Consider the following 21,053-nt stretch of genomic DNA (forward strand, 5'->3'; position numbering starts at 1 on the left):
TATGTGTGAGTTTTTGTAAGATGTGTCAGCTCCGTCGATTACTTTTTGTTTTGAGATGAGATGCAAAGTGACTTCCTCCAGGCAGGCGCTCCATCTCGCAGCGCACGGACTACATTCATCAGCCTGCAAAGACAAACGCAGTGCGGCTTCAGTGGAGATCAGGGGACAGGCGGCTCGTTTCCACGCGCGGTGGTGTCTCAGGGGCAGCACAGCACAGCACGCCGGCCGCTCTGACCGCCTGACGCAGAAAAACACGTCAGATTCACCATCGAGTCTGCTTCAACAGGAAACGATCGAAACATTTCTTTGACTCAAAACTGAAACCAGAGACGTCGATGAAGGTAAGGCTCTCTTCTCTGATGCTTTAGTCTGGAGAAACTCTTAAGTAAAGTAAGGGCAACTTTATTGATAAAGAAAAAAACATTTTTACAATCACAGTTAGGCTTTAAAAGTTGCACTGTGGTTATAACACAAAACTTTTTATTTTATTAGGTCTTACGTCAGTAGATGTGTTCATAAAGTAAAACCTCACATTTTCTCATAACCGTTTCTGTTTAGAACACCAATCAGTGAAACTTTATTGTCCATAGTTTAGATGACAGTTTTGTAACTTTACATCTCTAACATGAACACATGCACTACTGCTTTATCTTAGTTTAGCTTTATTTCTCTTTTTTAGTTTCTTAATATCATTTATGAATTCATGATCTGCATATGTAACTTTCATTTTAGCTTCATACCAAGTCCTTTGTTACAGTCTATGATAATTTACATGCAGTGATGCGAATAGATATACAACCTCTTCTAGATCTAATGTTTAACATATCAGGATATGGCAAAACAAAAAGGAATCTCAGATTAAAAAAGAAAAGAAAAACCCAATAAACCATTTTAGCATAAAGTAACCCAAAAGGATAATGAAGGTGAGCCAGATGAGGACATATGAACATGTTTTTTTAAGTTAAACTTTAGTATTTTACTGGTCTGAGGTATTATAAAGTATTTGTAAAGATCAATATAGTTATATTTGTTGATTTTTTAAACAAACTTGACAGTTTAGCAGTTTTTTTGATTACGTTTTAAATGGTAAGCAACAAATAGTTCCTTCAAAAAAGATGGAACAACTTGGGTCTCACTCATTAATCAGTGAAGAGTTTATAACAGTATCAATTTTAACACTAACTCATTTTTTAATGAAAGAAAAGGTCATTCACAACTTTAAAATATCCAAATATACAGATTTTTACAGACGTGGAGGTCCAAAGAAATTGATCATTGAATGATCAGAGAAAGAAGAAAGACAAATGAAGTGCATTGACACTGTAATAATTTGTAGATCCCATTTATACGTCTATAAAATCTTAAGAAAACGGAACTCCTTGTGTATAATGGGATTTCAATTAGATACTCATTAAAAATGACTAAAGGCTGCAAGCTAAACCTTTCGTAAGAACCTGATAGCATCAGTCAGATAAGTAGTTTCTATTATTGCCTCCCTAAGCTGGTCTACCAGCCGCACTTTGGTTCTCATCTTACTTTTGAGTTTATTTTTTAAACTTGGAAGCTCAAAAAGAGTGTGCTTTATTTCCCCAGGATTTTAAACTCCAAAATATGTCGGTGAACTGTACTGGAGACATGTGCTGTGGTGGCAAGTTTCCATCTGTTTGCAGCGTTGATATAACACATTAGGAAAGGAAACTATCACAGTTTTGAGTGGGCGTGCTGTTGAAGGTTGGGTTTACAAAAGTGCATGTAATTTTGAAACCAAGTTTTATTTCCAACCCAGTCCTTCTGCATTGGTTGCACTGACTACATATCGCCCTCAAGTCATGGAAAGAGCGTCCATCAAAGATAGGCGGAGAGCTTGGATCAACAGCCGACAGTGCACCACTTTGGAGGAACCTCAAGGGTTGTTATCCACCTCGATGATTGACGACAATGTCTTCCCAGATGGTGAGAACAGGCCCGATGCTTTCTGAGGACAGACACATTTTCCTTAGCAATGGAAATATTTGTGGAATGTTTGATAGCCTGTTTCACAACTCTGATACTTTTAACCACACAAGTGGTGAATATTTTAGTGGGATTTTCTTTTTCTTTTTTCTCAACAAGCTCATCAAAGTTTAAATAAAAGCAACAGATTTGTTCAACAAGGATTTTCTATGTGCCTTATTTCCACAGAAAAGATTGAGAGCTGGCTTCGTGGCTGTAGGTGAGTCAACCTTTTTATTTTTAAGATGCGATTCATTGAATGTTGACGACAGGTGATGAAGGGAACATGTAACTCATTGGAAACGGATGACTTCAGAGAGTGGAAAGTCTGTAGCTGTAAAGATGCTGCATGGCAGCTACAGTTTGCTCCTCACCGCATTATCTTCAGATGAAACGTTCTTAATGTTCCATTGGAAAAAAATACCCTCTGATCAGAACTTTTGCACAGTTTTGTGTGTTTTTGTGATCAGCTGGGTAAATCACCTGTCTTATTGGTAAAGTAGTATACCTGTTATCAAAGGTTAGACCTATACAACAATTTATATATATATATATATATATATATATATATATGTGTGAATGTGTGTGTGTATGTGTGTACATACTCCAGTAGTTTCGGGACATCTTATGTGAAAGCTAGCACTTCTGTAACAGGAAGTTGGCAGCCTTTTGCAGGCTGCTGAAAGGGCATGAGAGGCTAAATCAAGCCACCCTTGACTGCAAACGAGCTGAGCATCATTCTTTAGATGGAAGCATGCATGCAAACCCAGTCACATGTTTGATAAAAGCATGCAAATGGCACAACCATGAATGTGTGTTTGTATGAATGTTTTAAAAATAGAGTTTTGTCTTCACAGGTCAGAGGCCGGGTCGGAGAACAATGCTAGATTCAGTTTTGGTAAGAGCAATTTAAAAATGGACATTTTGCACACCAAAGTCAATGCACTTTGTGTAATTTTCATAAAAGTAAACAACTCAAATTCCTCGTCAAAAATAAAATGTTTCTGTTATGGGAAGACATTTTTGACCACATAAATATAAAAAAAACCTACAAAGTAACATACAGTAACTCCAGAATAGTCCAGTGAACCATGGTTTAAAGGTAACAGATACTGTAAATATTTTAAGCTAAATTAATTCATGATTCCAACTTATCGACTTGACTGTTTCTCAAACAGAAAAAACTAACAATTAAAATCATAAAGTTTTATGAGTCTAATAGGTAAGATGTCCCATTTAATTTTGGAGGATAACGAAAACTTTTTTGTTGCAACTGGACTAATTGTTCTGATTAAACGTTTTTGTTCAAATGTAAACTTGTATTTCATTGATAACTAGAACTTTTTCAAAGGTAAAAATACTTTGACTTGTGCTTAAAAAGCTTATGTTAAATTTTTTAGTTTACCAATCAGGATGTTTATTGAAATATTGAACTGTTTTTCTTTTATTTTCTATTTTCTATTGAATTGGTCAGACCAAACTGTAAGTTAATTCAAAGCTCACCTTAACATAAAGAAAAAAAAGAATTGCCAAAATTAGATTTTAAAAGGCAAATTTTGTGTTTTTAATCAAGTTCAACCAAACGTTTTGTCTTTTTTTCAGATGCTGAACTAGCTTTTAATTTGGCCGATGACCTGAGCCTTGGAGCTGATGGTAAGCTCAGACTCTGCAAGCACACTGATGTTTATCATCTGGATCTGTAAAAAACATGTTAGGGATGATGGGAATTTTTTCTCTTTCAGCAGAAAATCAATAGCAGATAGTCTGTTAACAGAGAACAATACCTACCAATACATATTTTGCCTGCAGCACATAGTGACACAAGCAGACCAGTCTAAAAGGTCAAAATGGATGGGGTCCCGGTTAGCGCAAATTACAGCAGATGTCCAGTTAAAATTTGCACCAGCGTGTTATATAAGTTCAGTTTGCATGCTGCAGATCGAACGCCTACGAATGCCTGATTCATGGGAAATATGAGCTTCTCTGTTAAAGCAGAAGTTTTGTCCTTTTGCTGCTCTGGAGCAGTCAGGTGTGTGCAAACACCATGTCGAGGAAAGGCATTTGAGAGGGAAAGTAGCGTCCCCTATGAGTTTACCTATTCTGCACAACTCATCACTGAAGAATGTGTTCACTAATTTTCACTTCCTCATTCTAAATAAAGTCTGATCGATGATTCACAAATGTGACTTATGCTTACCGGTAGTTGTACTTTGTTGATAAAAACAAAAGTGATGGTGCTGGTAAAGCAAAAGTGATGGTGCTGGTCTACAATGAATGACACTATTTGACAAAAAAAAGTCAATCACACCATTTCAGCAATGCATTTTTATAAAAAAAAAAAGTCCCACTCTGATCATCTTTTGATATATTTTAATTGCGTTCCCAGTGGTCTTTTAATTATGAGTATGCAGTTTTAATTAAAAAAAAAAAACAAACCTGTGTCATTTTCTCGGACATAGTTTCTGCAGAGCGGCAGGAGTTTAAAGAACTGTCATCTTAGAGTTGTGTGCGGGACTGTCGGCGCAGAACAAACCTTCCCTCATTTCCCATCATCTCTTTGTTTACGCTCTGTCTCGCTAGCTTACAGCCCCTAGAAACCCTAAGCTATCATTAGCGGTGTATCAAACATGTACAGTTTTGAGCCAAATGTCAGCTCAGATGAGGAAAACAAAGATGTACATGAATCTGTTTGTCTACAGGTGGATACATCAGAATGGAGAGGAGCAGAGAGCTTGTATATTGATTGTAGTGAGTGACTGTAGATTTTACATAACAACAACAATCTTTTTCAAACAACATAATTTTGTCTGCTCCTGATTCCCAATGAATTAAACAAAGAAACACTCAGAAATGCAGATTTAAGCTTAATATTCTTTATACATGTCCTCCATCATGAGAGAAACGTTACAAGAACATTTTAAAAACACCAAAAACACAATTTTCACCAGGGTGAAAATTAAATTAAATGTGAATGTGCAGGGAGGCAGAAGAAGATGGCCTGCCTTTACTTTTAGCAGCTATAATTAAACAACACAACTGATCAAACTTAACCTATAGCACTTACCATTATCCTTTATAAAAGAAAGTGGCCCATAAACCAATCCAACTGTTTTCATCACCTGCCAAAATGGAGACAATTTAAATGCTCACAAAGCTGGTCAAACTAAATTCAGGTGGTTGATGGTTAAATCTTGACTGAAACTCAAATTAAGTAAATACACGAAACTTGCTACACTATAAAAGAAAGCGGAAAAGAGACTTTTTAGGCCCCTAAAATAGCTGAAGTTAAATTCCAAACTTTAACACAGAATCCAAAGAACGAAAACAAAGGAAGCAGAAAGAAAAACTCCTTCCAGCTGTCCCATTATGATATGTGGGACAGCTGTCATGTAGAAAGCTTAGTTTTTTACCCTTTGAAGGGCCTTGTCAGGTTTTTCTTTAGCCTTTCAGATTAAACTATGTTCATAAATATGGTCATATATTATCTTGGCATACCAAAGAACGATTTTTAAAATTAAATATGAGTTATTTTCACAGTTAATTTTATTACCTGGAAGTAAGACGGCTTGATCTCTGAGGCACCGCCTTCCGCTCTGTGTGGGTGCCGCCCATTTCCTGACGTCAACCTAGAGCTGGCATTGGCAACGCGACTGCGTTTCGCACATAAAAACAAACAACATCCAAATTTTTGCAAAGATGGATGTGTATATTGTGCATATAAAATTTATACGTTTTTCCAGATCACTGCTCGGTCAGTGAAGAAAGTGTGTTTGTGTTAACCTTGGGACCGTGCTGGCAGCGCAGACTCTTCCTGGATGGGGCAGTTCCTCACTTATCTAGGTCACAATGGATGAAATTACCACTTTGGGGTTGTTTTTTGTGAGGAATTAACACGATAGTACACTTAAAAGTTAGAAAAATTGATTTTGCATGACAGAGGTCCTTTGATAATGCCTCCACATGACTAAAAGAGTTAACATTTAAGGCAAATTCAAACCCTTTTCTAGGTAAGGTTGAAATTGCCAATGCCTAATACTCTGTTTCATTTACCGGTACATGTTTACTGACATTAACCCCTTGACACCTGAATTTATTTCCAGCTATGAAATCTTAAAAACCTAAAAGAAAAAGGAGGATGCACTCTAGTTCTCTCATTAGTTTCTAACTTTTAGAGCAGGAAAACATTGTTGTAGTGTTTTCCTTATTGCCACGTTAAAGCTCATTTCAGGCTCTTTGAGTCTAAAATCACCTCACTTGATTCTCTTTTCTATCAGCAGATCAATTCTCAGCAGATCAATTCTAGTGATAATTAATGAAAAATGTAGGTATAAACCATGAGCATATTTTTACTAACTTGATATCCTTCTATTGGATAAAAATAATCTCTCACGGCATCCTGGCACTGACTAAAGATACTGAAGATTAAACTGTCCTTCCTGTTTGTTTTAAAGACGCCTACTCACCACGTTTATAATTGATGATCTCTATAATGATTTAGCAAAGCTGAGCTGGTTATGAGTCATGAAAACCATTCGTGGGTTTAGTGCAGGAACTTTCTCAACAGTATGTGGTGCAAATCTCTTTTTAATATTATATGATAACATTATGAAATTGTTTTTATAGATGGGTTTCATCATTTATGCGGTACAGGAATATGAAGCTAAACTGGCTTCCTGGTGTTGCAAGGGGTTTGACATGCTTCAGAATAGGAAAAAAAAAACAGCAAAAAGTGTGTGCACCGCATGTTCTGGCAAAAGTCAATATTCAGATGTGCAGCAGAATGCTACTTTTCGTTTCTAAACAATAGATGTGTTTATTCATCCAACTTTTGTTTATTTTACAGCTTCAGTCTTAGGTGGCGCTTCAGTTAAACACAGAGCTGGGTAAGTGACAACTGTAATGAATTATCACTGTTAAAATTGCTTCAGTACTCTTCTGGAGCGGGGCCCCACGTTGGGCCCTCCCGGCGCGCCAGGGGGGCTGCTCCCCTGGTGGGCCGGAGCTGCACTCTCTGTCCCCCCATGCCTCCCTGCTCTCTGTCTCTGGGGGCCCCATGGTGGTCCTGCTGGCCCTGGCCTGGGTGGCTTATGTGTTCACCCGGGGGGCGGTTGTTCTCTATCTGCTACCGTGCGGGTGTTGGGGGGTTCTGGCTGCCGCTGCGGCAGGGGTCTTGGTGTTGGGATGACTGGGCGCTCTCCTCCCTCTTTTTACATTCCATCATCCATTCTAGAAGAACATAAACACTCACTTGAGCACAGGTGTTGGCTCATCTTTGCACAAATACTTTGCGTGATTGAATGAAATATTTCACACTAGTTGGCTTGAACGTATAGGTATGCGTGTGTGAACAATATTTGTGTTTTGTACATGTTGACATGTGAACATTTTTGGGTCCAACAGGTATGTTTATAACATTTGAGTGTGTGTGTGGACAGGCTCCGCCCTTATCGACTTGTATTACATCTGAACCTCACTGTGATGAGTATAACCATCCAGAAACTTGTTGTTTTATGCTGCTTCGTGGTTTTACCCCCCCCCCCCCTTTACAATCACCCTCCTATCCCCCCCTCTCTAACATCCCTCTCTTTTCTTCTCTCCTTTCCTTTTCCGTCCGGTCCAACACAAAATATTTTCAAATATTATTTAAAATGAATAAAGTTTGGCCTCGATTACAAAAGGGGTTTATTCAGACATACCTCTGTTTAAGTAAAATATGTCCAAGAAAAGGCCTTCAGCTCTCATCTGTTTGCTCAGCTGTTGGACAGGACAAGTTAAAAAAAGAAAATAGCTTCAGTATAGAGAATAAATGAAATGTTTTTATGATATATATGTAAATTGTGGGCTTAGCTTTATGACCAAATAAAATGTATCTTTAATTCTTAAAAATGCAAGTATCCATCCCACAAATCATCATTTAACCCTTGTGCTATCTTAGATGACCCCACCCTTACATTGACATGTTCTCCCTACCATGACAAAGGTGGATAAAGGTGGAAAGTTTTCATGTAATCCATGGACACCAGTGAAAATCACAAATCATTGAAGAAAAAAGGGTCAGCGCACTGTCTAGTGGGTCTAGATGACCCAACTCCCAATGTTAAAGTGCCTAGGATACCACAAGGGTTACTCCGATATTTGAAGCCATTAGTGGTATTTTTTAGGGGAAAAAAAAAACAGCTATTCCTAGGGTTTTCATGTAGGAATTCACCATTTTATTAATGAAAGTCCACCTCTATTCAGTTTAAATCCCTGGTTATGTATAAAAAATTTAAAATGAAATTTTAAGTGGTTAAAAATCAACATTTTGTTATAACTGGGTAGGAGCAGTAAGGACTCAAACCTAACCAGTGAAGTTCCAATAGATTTAATAACAAAAGTTCCCCACAAACATGGGGAAAGTAACAAAAACCAACAACTACAGAAATATTCAGAGTGAACATTAGAAAGATTACAAGGAAATGCACAAGATGCTCCGGTGCTGAGGACAGAAGAGACACCTTGTTAAACAGCAAACTCTGATCAGGCATTCCAGGTATCTGTGACTGCTTCAAGTAGGACCCTGGGAGGCATCCAGGAGAAGTCACAGCCAACCTGCATGAACAACACAAATGTGAACAAACAGAAACCAAAAAAAAAGGGGTTAACCAGAATGCATTTAACACATAAATGACACTCGATCAGAAATTAAACCAAATTGTGGACATGTGAATGGAAGTGGGTTCCGTAGTTTGGCAGTGATCATCAGGTCTTCATGTCACGTCATTGTGTCAATAGCTGCTTATGCTTATGCAGAAAGAACATAATTGCTGGTTTGGTTTAGTTCTTGTTAGGTGTAAGGGAGGTCAAAATGGTCTCATGGGGCAAAATACACATTCAGAAAATGACTTTATCGCATCAAACCGGTTCCAGGTTTGTTGGTTCTTGTTTGACAAAATAAAGGATTTTATTCATGCTTTATTTGTATTTTAATTTTTTATTTTATTTCAACATTTGTCCGTTTTCCCCCCTTTTCTCTACTCCTGAATTAACATGAAGCATCTCCTCCCATAATTTTTCATATAAAAGATAACGCAGCATTCTGTCCAATAGGTTAGTTGTTGACCTTTCAAAATAAAGTACCATATTCGAGTGATAAGATAAACTCTTTGAGAACATGGTTTCATTTTGAGACATCCTTTATACTTTGCTTCTGAATGTGTATGTTAGAAGTAAAACCAGCAGTTTTCCTATGTTTTTCCCGTGATAATTAGAGTTTCTGTACTTTTTTCTGTGTGAAGAACAAGCCGTCATAGACTTAGATTGCTGCAACTGAAGCATGGGCTCAGCATGGCCTCCAGCTGCTACTCCTCATCCACCTGCAAAACTCTTTCAAGGTGAGGCTTAACTCAAATTACTTAAGCTTCTGTTTAAAAGGCAGACCTCCCACTTTGTTTAGATTTCTTTAAGAAAGTTTTTTTTAGCCCAGATTATTTATTTTTCTAGATTGCATTTTTATTTTCTCTTAAGTTTCCCTTTTTTTGTGATTCTCTTAGTGTGTCAGAGATCCTGCAGCTGTATGAAGAGGATGCAGAGGAGGTTCTATGTGCGCTGGGTTTCGGTAGCGCGGAGGAGCAGATCACCGCACGTGTCCCGTCGCGATTTTTAAACTCTCCCTCCAACGCCAACGGCATTAACTTGCGTCTGTTCCTGGACTCTCAAATTCAGCGCATACGAGAAGAGGACCACAGACTTTGTCTCGCCAGTAAGATACTGGATTTACTTAATCACAGATATCCACCAAGCTTTACATGATCAGTTATTTTACTCTTTATCCCTCCACAGGTCGTTTTAGACAGGTTGAAGTGCTCACGGCTACGGCCAATGCTTTCTATTCGCTCTACTCCCATGTGTCCCGCACTCCTCTACAAAAACTGGACACGCCGGTGTTTACCTTTCCTTCTCCTGTGAACAAGATGAAGCGGTTTCAGCCCAGCACTTGCAGCGAACCGCGGTCTCCTGTGGAGCGGCTTAAGGACACCGTTCACAGAATGTGTCTGTACACAGGCTCCCCTCGTGGGTCTGAGTCCACCTCTCCGCAGCCATTACACAGGAAGAGAAGCAGCGTCCCTGACATCGTGGAAATGATCATGAGAGGTAAAACGGGGACTGCCAAGAGGCTGGATTTGGAGGAACATCATGGAGACAATCAGACTGTGGAGGACGGGCTGACAACTGGAAACGGGGAAAAGAGACCCATGCAGAAAGTCGTGGTGGATGCAAATATACCTCAACATGACACTAAAATCTGCTGTGAAGAAATGCAAGACAACAGACAAAAAGAATATGTTGATGGTGATCAAGAGAGGCCCAGAGAAAAAGAACTTGACAGCACAAATAGTGGTCCAACATTTTTCACAACACTGTCCTCATCACAAGAAACTTTAACAGACTCTGAACAACTGATGCCTTTACGTCGGTCGGAGCTGGACTCTTGTCCCACCCAAAGAGATGCAGGGACAGCTGAGCTGCACCCTGCCGCTAAGGTCACGTGTGATTTTTGTGATCAGAGCACACACAGTACAAACTGTCTATTTCCTGCTTCTTCTGTGGCAGAAAACACAGACGTGCCATTCCCTGCATCCCATGAATCCTGTGCTCTCACACAAGACTGCCACCCACACATGACTAAGGTTGCTGGTTTAGAACCCAGCAGCAGCTGCAATTGTTGCTGCATTACAGTGACCGGCTGGGATGGAGAGATGGAATCTCCACGTTCCACAAAAACGCCACATTTTCATTACGCTTCACCCGTGGCGTCCATGTTGACCAGCGATGAACTGTTAAGTCAAGGAGACACAAAGTACCTGAATCCGATGTCACATCCCAGCATGGGCGCCTTCTCCAAAGCCCGCCAGCAGGTCAACTCCTTTGAGTTGGAGGAGGTACAGTAGTGTCACAGTGGAGCTACATCTGTTGAAGTGGCATAAAATGGAAACCTTACTGAAGACAATCTGCTGTTTACTTTATTTAGCTTTAAGTATTAATCTAGTCTGGGTTTGGGGTTTTTGGTGGAATTCTTTCTTGAGTTCTACATTATAAATTAAGGCAAAAAGATGAACTAATACATGAAAAATAAATCTACATTTTGCATGAGAAAACAACAAAAACCTCAACTGTTTTTACGTTTTTGTTACCACTTCTGAAGAAAAAAGGAGGGAATATTTTATTAGTTTTGGAAATCCTAAGACAGTCTTTCCATCAAGAACTGCATGTCTCCTGTTTTGTTAAGTCATATTTTAAAAAGTTTTGGGGAAGATGTAATAGATCAGACTGGGGTGAACATACACACCTTCTGGTATGTGTCCTTCAAGCTCTGACTTCAACTAAGTAAAAGCTTTATTGTAAAAAATGGATGACGTAAGCATGTTTCATATCATAAATGCTAGTATCCGTTTTGCACACTGGGCTACAAAATGCCCCAATCTGCAAATACAGACTCAGGGATCTCATTTTAATAATTAACTGGTGACTAGACAGGTACAGATATATCCGTGTTACAACCCCGGCCACATGGAGGTGTCAGCTTGAATGGAGGCTCAGGTAAAGATATTTCTGACATCAGAGGTTCGGTTTTGAGGTACCCGCTGAACTAAGGGGGGTCTAAGGGCAGGGATGTGCAGTTTGGCTTAGTCAGTTTGTTAGTTCAATTTAGTACTCTCCTACTGAATTCTATGTATTCATGATCGTTTTGATTTTATGTTTAACTTTTTCAGTTACTGATACAAAGCCCATCGAGACAACTTTTGTTGTGAATTTGGGCTATACTAATAAAATTGAATTGAACTAATTCTCATCACAAATATTACATTCTTACAGAAAAGCTACCATGAAAAACGGACCGGCGCTAAATGCAAAGTTGGCATCACTTCATCATCACGTTCATCATTGTTGTCTGTTTTGCTAAACAGAAGTCCAGTGTTTAAAGCCAATGTTGTCCCTCCTCCCTCTGTAGGTGCACAGCGCTGGAGAAGAGGATTTTGGACAATCAGAACTTTCAAGGACACCAACTTTGCAGCTTTCCAGATGTCCAAATAAAGGTAATGAAAAGCGTACTTTGTGCTTTTTGCATGAACCAATATCCAGAGCATTCTTTAGAATTACTTGCGTCATCTCATGTGAGAATAAAGTTGATGGTTTTCACACTTGTAACTTCCCATGTAACAACCAAATGAACAATCTGAGTCCACAATCTTTCTTCCCTTTTACAAATAAAAAAAAGCCTGCTGTTTTAGTGTCTGTACTTCCTGTACTCGGGTTAGACTGAAGTGATGGAAACAAGCTGATGTGAAAACATGTCTGTGCGAGTTTGGCAGTTTTACTGCAAGGGAATGCTGCGGCATATGCTCTGGAAATAGGTCACGACGCAGGTGTTCATTACTGTCACTCTTCTCTGTGCCAACTGAGGTCAGGCTGCATCTGCTCTTCTACTGTGTTGTGCAGCGCGTAAAAAGGAACTGTGTTTTTGTGTAGGGGAGGTGGTTCGGGGTGACAGTGTGCAGTCGGACAGCAGCGGATTTGCAGATGAAGACCTCAGCCCCTCAGCAGAGAAACTCAGCAGCTGACAGACAACCTTACCTCTGCTTTTCTTTTACTCTGAAGAGTCCATTTAAAAATGTAACAGCTAAGAAAATGACTCCAAACTTTGGATTTACCTTGATCTTCAGGTTACTGAATATATTATATCCAGATGTGAAGTTTTTGTATGCTTTCATAGTTCTTGAACGTTTGGGTGAATACATATAGTTGTGTAGTGCACAATGTGGACTACATAATAGAAAAACTTTTAAAAAGTTGAAACATAATAATGCCTAGGAAATATTTCATTAAAAAACAGCCACAGATGCACTTTGAAAATAAAATTTCATGTTTTTTCCTTCTAAGTTTTTGTAACTATATTAGGATTTCTCAAATGTGTCAGTTGTCACTTTTGTGTTGAAGTAAAACAGCTGTGACTTTGCTGGTATAACCGCATAATATAAACCTTATAAGCTGCATTAAATAATAAATCCCACTTTTTCATTTTAGAGCCTTTATCAACAAACGTGCAAACTGTATGGAACGTTCCAGAATCAAAGAACAAAAAAGACAATCAGTAAAATGAAGTTTCTTTTATTTAAAAGAACCTAATCCACAAGGACAGAGAACACAAGGAGTCTACGCTACACATTCAACACACGCACGGTAATAGTCTTGAGGTATAAATATTTTCACATTAGAACATGTGGTCGCTTTATATGGCGAGTCTGTGATGTGGAAGTCGATGCGTTAAATAACTAGAATAGAGTGAGGCTTGGTCACACCTCACTGTCAGTCAGAAAGGAACATTTGTTTAAAACGGAACCAGATTAGCGAACGGCCTATAACAGAGTTGGTCAGATACTTATGACACCGTGACAACAACTCAAAGAGTTTCCAAAAATACACACCTAATTTGCTTAAAGATAAAAGATAGCATGGCTAAACATTAAAATGTGGCAGTGTTGAACTGTTGGGTTTAAATAGTTTATCAGGACTTGGGTAGGCTCCTTCACTAACATCTGAAATAATTCACGTATTGAGCAGTTTGTTACTTTTTACATTTGGAAGAATATAAACTTTTTTTTTATACTTCCTCCCTGTAAACCAGGATTCTTAATGAAGAATCTCCATTTATAGTTTTACCTGAATACTTTCTAAAATAGTCTGTATTTAATAAAACACAGTGGGTGAAAGGGAAGCTAAAGAACTGGTGTCATCAACGAAGAAGATGAGCGTGAGATTATTTTAGGCAGATAAATCTTCAGTGGCACGTGTCAGACGTAGAATAAAATAAACTAAAAACTGGGTTCAGAGATTGACGTGTAGGAAAAAAGTCTCAATTTGGGATTTATTCATTTGACCCTTTACAAAATAATAATATTATTAATGATAACTTGGCGAGTTTTTGAATCTGTCAGGAGGAAGGCAACAGTTTCCTTATTTCCCTCCTGCCATGATTTTGAGGTACTGAAGTGCGTTGTGAGCTGCGTTGGCCCGAGCGGCGTCGGTGTTCGTAGCAAAGCCGTGGCACACCGTGATTGGCTGAGTGGACAGCTCGACCAGACACTGACACAGGCCGCTGAGGCTGCGCTCCTCTGAAACGAGACGGGACAGAATGTGAAGCAAACACACTCTTCATACTTTTTTCTTTTCACGGAAGACCACATTTTGCATGAATTTATCTGCAATAAATTTCTATCCAACGGCAATAAAATACTACCGGTAGGTAAGTGACCCCCAGTATCAGGTTATGAAACCTACACTTGAGCAATTTCACAACAGTGTGGTTGTTAAGGTGACAAACAAACAAACCCCAAATGTGAAGTTTTGGAAGGAAAAAAAAACCCAAAGTGGTGCAGGTGGACATAATCTGTGTAATCAATCAAACTGCCTTACATTTCATATAAATATGAACAAGAGTCATCAACAAATATGTTTAAGCAAATGCAGCTTTTCCTCTAAAACCCATTGGAATGATGCATTTATCTCCTATGTTCTCTCAGCCAAATAAGGTTTTGAGAGTTCATATTGTCAGTTTTTGATGTAAATAAGCTTCCCTTCATTCTAGATAAGGTTGCATTCTGGCCACCTGTCAAGGCCTGGAGGAACGTCAAATATAGAATAAAGCGGATAGCAAAATGAGGTTGACTTCAACGAAATGATCAATCGAGTTTTACATTTTCCCAGGGGGGGACCCTCTACAAACAAGACGTCCCAACAGTGATGTTTATTGCTTTCAATAAGATGCGGAACCTCTTCCACGCAAGCAAGATGTTTACAATTCTTGCTTTCTTTTCTGCTTGACAAGCACATTCCTTCAATGTGCGCACATGATGTGGCGCGGTGCAGTGGCGACTCCAACTGCATGTGGGCTCACCTAGGTCTAGGTAACTGACATCAAAGCGCTGCTCTGCAGACAGGTCACTCAGCAGAGCGCAGGAGTTGGAGTCAGAGGGCATGCCCAGAGGGTGGCTGCGAAGCTGGAGGATCTTCTCTCCAGCCGAGTTCCGCAGAGAGTCCCACGTGCAGCTGAAGCCTTTCGCTTTGCCCGACTCCACTCTACCGCCCATGTGCTGTGGAGAAAAATCCACAGGCTAGTCGTTTGTGCCATCAAGGATTATGAAAGAGACAATTTTGTTGTGTGCATTTGTGTTTTAAGTGTTTGTTTGGGGACATTTAACCAAAGCATTCCCAAGGATCCTCCTCAACGCAGTCGGCCCCTCACCATGTTAAACGTGTCCTCTTCCGTGTCGGCGTCATTGGTGCTTCGGAGGTCTACTGGCACGTCGTGTATTCGTGACAACATCTTAGCAGCTGCATTCCTCTTGGCTAATTTCTTAGAAGTACCACTTCCTGGAGAAATAACAACAACAGAGTATTAATAAGAGACAAAAAAGCAACCTGATATGTGCTCCGATTTAACTAATTGAATCTAGCATTTGCTAAAAGGTTTCTGCCACTGGAGGCCAGAAAATTACACTGAAAAAAGGAAGAGGGTTATTAGTTTTCCAGTATCAAGTTCTTAGTGACAACATCCATCTTCAAATCTACAGAGTGATCCATCTTTTTTATGTAAAGAGTTGAGTGCACAGCCTGACTTTAAAGGATAATGTAGTCTTTTATCCAAGGCTTACTATTTTTTCACTCCAAGCTCAGAACAAATTTCCTTTTTTCAACAATCAAGACAGACGTACTTTCTTTGTTTCTGTCTGCTTGTTCAGCTGCTTTACACTGGAACATCACGCTGGAACTGTACGCTGTGACTTTACACTGTACACTGTGACAGAAGACAAGCCACCTTGCAGAAAGGTTCGGAACAATGACAGCCAGGGAACTGCCTACAGATGCAATTTCTGCGGCAAAGAATGCCTCTCCCAGATTGGCCTTTTCATCCGCCGCCAACGTTGTCTCAGACGACCAGACAAGACAAGAGTTAGAATACATCATCCATGGTCAACGCTGACCGACAGAGGCCTACGGCACGCTGGGACTGTACGCTGCAGATTCACGCAATGTAAAGTCACAGCATTAACTTTACACTGTTTTCCAATTAAAGTTTAGGCACAAGATGCCAACTAAAGTAGAGCAATTTTACTTTATCTAGAATATTTTGAAATATTTCAGGATGTTTAGATGATGAGAGAAGAAGTCAATATGAATGGAAAAACTCTTAAAACAAAAAAAGCCAGAGCTTGCACTTCAAAATAAAAATTGGTCTGCTAAAAAAATAAAAGAAATAAGGAATCAATAATGTTATGTATAGATAAAGGGATCAACAGGATCAGTACCTCATTGACTGAACCAAAGAATAAAACTGAATAACAAGAAAACCCACCAAACTACTTTAGACGAGAACTTTTTGAGGTTAACTTATCGACATGATCTGCAAAAACCTGCATTACAGAAATTAGGATCTAAAATAGGAGCCCCCTTAGTATCTATTTGAAATATATCAACCTCAGTTCTGTGCTGTTTCATGACATTCCGATGCTAAAATAAGAAATAAAAAAATGACAGTTTTATAACATGAGTACAAACTAAAGTTTCAAAAATAATCAAATAGAAAAGCAGGGCAGTTTGGTTTAAAATAAAGTAAGAACTTGAAGTAGAAACAATATCTCCACATTGAGACTTATACCAATTTCGACAAATCTTTCAACTCTGCAGGTCATCGTAAATTCTTTGCGATGGGCTGGACCAGACTCCTGGGTGACTGTGTACTCTGGCAAACGCCATCCTTTCTGTACCACCAACTCCTAACATGAGGAAAAAACAAATTCAATGATTAAAAACTCAAAGACAGAATTTTGTTGAAGTTTTTTTGTGTTCATTTACCTGAAGAGCCCCGACAGGATTACATTCAGACTGCTGGGAAGTGTTTGTAGTTTTCATCTCTGACTGGGGTCTGCATGAAGGTGAAAAAGTAGACAGGACGTGTCAAACAGGTCTGAATCTCAATCATCTCAACAGAGTCTACCTGGGAATTATATGGAGACTCAACAATGTGAGGCATAAAAAGAAACATTAATTGACCTTTTGTATTAAAAAAAAAAAAAAAAAAGAAAAACAACAAAAAGGGAAACTTAAATATTAAGTTGTATCCTTACCCGTCTTCATCAACCAACACATCCACACCAACAAACTCGTCCACTCCGACAACGACACCAGCGGGACCTTCCAGGCTTCCTTTCAGCATCTTCAGAGCAGCCTCAGCTGCCTTGTGCTTAGCCGCCTTTTTGCTGGGCCCTTGGCCGGTGCAGCTGATCTCTCCCACGGAGACGCGGAATGTGAAGTTGGGCTGGTGGGCCTGTCCCTCTGCCTTCAGCAGGTCATACACTGGGGTTTTGCCTATCCGCGTTCCATACTCCTGCAGCAGACTGATGGGCGTCTTTCCGGGATTCACAGCCAGCATTTGCTCAATACTAGATGAGGAGGGGAAAAAAAACAACAGTTTTAATTAAAAAAAACCTTGATATGCTCTGTGTAGACGATGCTGTTCGATTTAAAAAGAGTTTAAAGAACTATTCAGATGAAAATAGTGTTTTTTAAGCATGCTCTTGTGGCATTTTTCTGATGATGGAGGATATATATGCTGTGAATCAGGCAAAAATGCAGTCGGAAAAAGCTTGTAGATGGGAAGTGGAAGGTACTATGGTAGGCCACAAGCTCCCTGCTCCACTCCATTCTGATGCATCCACTTGTAGACGACAAGATCCATGTATGTCTTTGTTTTCCTCGTCTGAGATGGAATATGGCCTTAAAACTGTACGGCTGGATAGCTCAGATATTGCTCGTCATTTTTGTTGCACCATTAATGTTAGGTTGGGGGTGTGAGAAACAGAGGAATGTCAAGAAGAAGGGGCGGGCTTACTCTGTGCCAACAGTCCTGCCTATAACAGGCACATTTTTTTCCCTTTCTTTTAAAGTAAATATTACGTTGATTATTTCTATGATGTATTGTGATTTTAATGCATTTTTCTGTTTTGTGAAGCACCTTGAATTACTTTGTGTACGAATTGTGCTATACAAATAAACTTGCCTTGCCACATTTCTGATAAACCCCTGCCACTCTGCAGAAACTATGTCCAAAAAAAAGGACAAGCTTTATAATTTAGGCCAAAAATGGCAAAATCAGAATAAAAAGACAGCTGGGAATGCTTTTACAATAGATAAAAAGATGACTGGAGTAAATCTTTAAGAGGTTAAATAAAACAAATATTACAGTCAAATTATTATTAACCAGAACTTCCCCAGAAACACTAAGCTATAAAATGCTTAAAGTACATAAACTGTCCTTGAAATGGTTCTCTTAGTTTCAAATGACAGTAAACAAGTCATTTTTCAGTGACTGGTTTTTGATTAAAAAAAACTGTTTAAATTAACTACTTGAACTAGCATTTTGGCCAGTATAACACACAAAGATGTAGAATGCTATGCAATTAAATTATTACAAAGAATAAAAGCAGCTTTGTGACAGGATTATAGAGAATCTACAACATGGGTTCGCCGATTCTCAGGATCCTGAAATGAGCAAAGCCCGTTCCTCTGATTGAAAGCTGGAGGTGAAAGAAGAGTTCAGTCATCATAAGGAGGGAGGTCACTATTAATTTCAGAAGTTCTTGTGCATGGTTCAGTTTCCAACGCTTTACAGACAAAACGTCTGTTTAACTGGTGTCACCCAATATCTGAGTAAAACAAATTACATAAACTTTCAAAACAAGGCAGGTTAACATGGGTGTGAAAAGGAGGAGGAAGGGCATGTTGGGATGGCCTAGTGTCTTCACGTGGTGTACATTTGTCCATCACTTAGAGACACCAGCATCTCCTATCAAAAGAAAGTCTGCATGACACCCGTGTATACATATTTCTCTATGCAGGCTTCTGACTGAAAGATAAACATTAAATAAAAAATACTGTGCTGCTGCAGGCTTGGATCATCGTGAACTCAGGCCTCAAAAATGTTTAGCTGCATTAAAAACTAAGAATTGCTCATTGCTAGGAATTGCCAGCAAAGACAAGATTTGAGTTAGCTTAGCTTTGGACTCACCTGGAGCACCCGGAGTTTCTCTTCCAGCTGTCCGATGCTGTATCGTCGTTCATTCCCTATTTCACGCAGATAGAGCTGAACTATTGCGGATGGAAAATCCTTCTACCAAAAGCTTATCTAGCATTCATTAGACACGAGTGTTCGTTTGAGTTCTAATCCCATTTTAAGGCTACAGTATTTGAAAGAAAAACGAAGTAAACCCCCTCCATAGCGACAGCGTTCGGCGCACAAATATGACGTAATAGCATCCTGTAGCACACACAAATCGTGATTGGCCGAAAGAAGCGCGGGCTTTTCCTAGTACCAAATATGTCTTGAATTAATACAACATGAACATGTAACATTACAAAAGTACAAAGGGCATAACACAACTTAAATAAATGTTTAAGATGCAATTATTATGGGTAATATGGGTAATCAATGAATGACATGATATGATGTGTATAAAATGAATACAATGATTTGTAATTGTAGTCAGATTGAACTAAAAATTAAAGGCCATTATTTGAAGAAACATAAACAAGTAGAAATGTTTCTACAAAAATCAAGTTAATATTTTTGGCAAGTCTATTCCATGAAAATGGAAATAAGTTGATATATTACACAACTCAAATAAGCCATTTAGCAGTTAAAACAATTTAAAATTTTGTTAACTTATTTTTGAAACTGATTTTGTTAGAGCCGGGGGTCCAGAGCTCTGGAGCCACATGCGGCCCTCCATTATTAGCTCTGCAGTTTTGAAGGAAAATGCAAACGTTTTGAACAAATAATAGGTTTGTTAGTTATGTTTTTATTTACTCTTAGATTTTTAAACTGAAGAAATTTTACCATAGTTAAAAATGAACTCTTTTTTCCCCTTACTACTCTACTTACCTACCTTACTCTAAATCAAGAGGCATTGAAAGCTTTACCGTTCCTCCAAAATGCATTCATTTTTGTAATAATTTAAATTATAAATATTAAAACAGATTATAATACTAATTAAAATAATTACCGGTATTATAAGAATAAGTTTTAACTCATATTCCTACCTATCTAGTTGCTTTTCAGATACAAAGTTCTCAAAATAAAAATTGTATATCTACTATAGCAGGATCTTATTTGACAGGATTTATTTTATTTTGCAAAGAATTTGCATGTGCTATCCCAAAAGTAATACAATAGAAATATAACACAACTATAAATCTATTATTTAAAATGTGTAACCCTTGTGCTATCCTAGGCACAGTAACATTGGGAGTTGGGTCATCTGAACCCACTAGACAGTGCGCTGAACCTTTTTTCTTCAATGATTTGTGATTTTCAGTGGTGTCCATGGATTCCATGAAATCCTCTTCACCTTTATCCACCTTTGTCATGGTAGGAATAACACATCAATGTAAGGGTGGGGTCATTTTGACCCCACAAGATAGCACAAGAGTTAAAAACTATAAATGAATGGCCTACTGGACAGAAAAATATGATAGGCTTTACTTCTAAACAGTAAAGTGGGATTTTGTGGCTGTAGCTGAATTTTGGTCCTTAATAAACTGGTCCAAATGGCTCTTGGTGCTAAAGATGGCACACCCCTGGGTTAGAGGTTAAGTTTTGTGAGCCTCTGGTTTATCATGTTTTAATTTAGCACTTGTTCATTTTAAAGATTGTTTTTATGTTCAAAAAAAGGAAGACCTAACCTATTGTTTTCATTGTTCTTAAGTACTACTGAAAATACAGTCATATGGTCATACTCAAACAAATTATAATACAAAAGAAGGGTTTTAAATTTCAGTAACATGAGTAAATATAGTTCACTATATTTCATCCCTTCATGCAACTAACCAAAAAAAAAGGTGAAATATTCGAAACTGTTTTTAGAAACAAACATTTGGAGGAACATTTTATCGAAGAAGGATGCATATATATATATAGTATAGCAATGAAGAAATGTGTTTTTTTTTGAGTAATCAACTACTTAACC

General features: G+C 38.6%; 2 protein-coding genes across 3 annotated transcripts; one reads left to right on the forward strand and one right to left on the reverse strand.

The window, feature by feature from the left end:
• The first annotated feature begins 203 nt into the window (after window positions 1-203).
• tespa1 (thymocyte expressed, positive selection associated 1) lies at window positions 204-13,055 on the forward strand. Of its 2 annotated transcripts, XM_023954892.2 has the most exons (11): window positions 204-341; window positions 1,787-1,953; window positions 2,182-2,212; window positions 2,850-2,890; window positions 3,595-3,645; window positions 6,836-6,875; window positions 9,270-9,365; window positions 9,525-9,733; window positions 9,814-10,913; window positions 11,984-12,068; window positions 12,502-13,055. In XM_023954892.2, the coding sequence occupies exons 2-11, from the start codon at window positions 1,830-1,832 to the stop codon at window positions 12,591-12,593; spliced, it is 1,869 nt and encodes a 622-aa protein (XP_023810660.1). In that variant the 5' UTR covers window positions 204-341; window positions 1,787-1,829; the 3' UTR covers window positions 12,594-13,055. The 2 variants fall into 2 exon arrangements, with proteins under 2 accessions (XP_023810660.1, XP_023810661.1); XM_023954893.2 differs by lacking the exon at window positions 204-341 and having other exon boundaries at window positions 1,691-1,953.
• Window positions 13,056-13,124: 69 nt separating this feature from the next.
• Window positions 13,125-19,393, reverse strand: tarbp2 (TAR (HIV) RNA binding protein 2). Its single transcript, XM_004068678.4, has 7 exons — window positions 19,097-19,393; window positions 17,157-17,471; window positions 16,885-16,954; window positions 16,688-16,805; window positions 15,275-15,402; window positions 14,927-15,122; window positions 13,125-14,144 (listed from the first exon to the last, which is right to left on the reverse strand). Exons 1-7 carry the CDS (start codon window positions 19,147-19,149, stop codon window positions 13,987-13,989), a joined length of 1,038 nt encoding a protein of 345 aa, XP_004068726.1. The 5' UTR covers window positions 19,150-19,393; the 3' UTR covers window positions 13,125-13,986.
• Between the last annotated feature and the right edge of the window lie 1,660 nt (window positions 19,394-21,053).

This window comes from Oryzias latipes, chromosome 5 (genome assembly GCF_053564925.1).
Source record: "Oryzias latipes strain Hd-rR chromosome 5, Olatipes_Hd-rR_3.1".
NCBI lineage: Eukaryota > Metazoa > Chordata > Actinopteri > Beloniformes > Adrianichthyidae > Oryzias > Oryzias latipes.

Bases quoted from the DNA above. Each gene is read 5' to 3' on its own strand.
- tespa1 (XM_023954892.2), top strand. From the start codon at position 1,830: ATGGAAAGAGCGTCCATCAAAGATAGGCGGAGAGCTTGGATCAACAGC. The intron at 6,876-9,269 runs GTAAGTGACAAC...TTCTGTGTGAAG, and splicing joins TCAGTTAAACACAGAGCTGG to AACAAGCCGTCATAGACTTA. The intron at 9,734-9,813 runs GTAAGATACTGG...ATCCCTCCACAG, and splicing joins CCACAGACTTTGTCTCGCCA to GTCGTTTTAGACAGGTTGAA.
- tarbp2 (XM_004068678.4), bottom strand. From the start codon at position 19,149: ATGAACGACGATACAGCATCGGACAGCTGGAAGAGAAACTCCGGGTGC. The intron at 15,123-15,274 runs GTGAGGGGCCGA...TTTTCTCCACAG, and splicing joins AAGAGGACACGTTTAACATG to CACATGGGCGGTAGAGTGGA. The intron at 14,145-14,926 runs GTGAGCCCACAT...GTCTCGTTTCAG, and splicing joins TGTCAGTTACCTAGACCTAG to AGGAGCGCAGCCTCAGCGGC.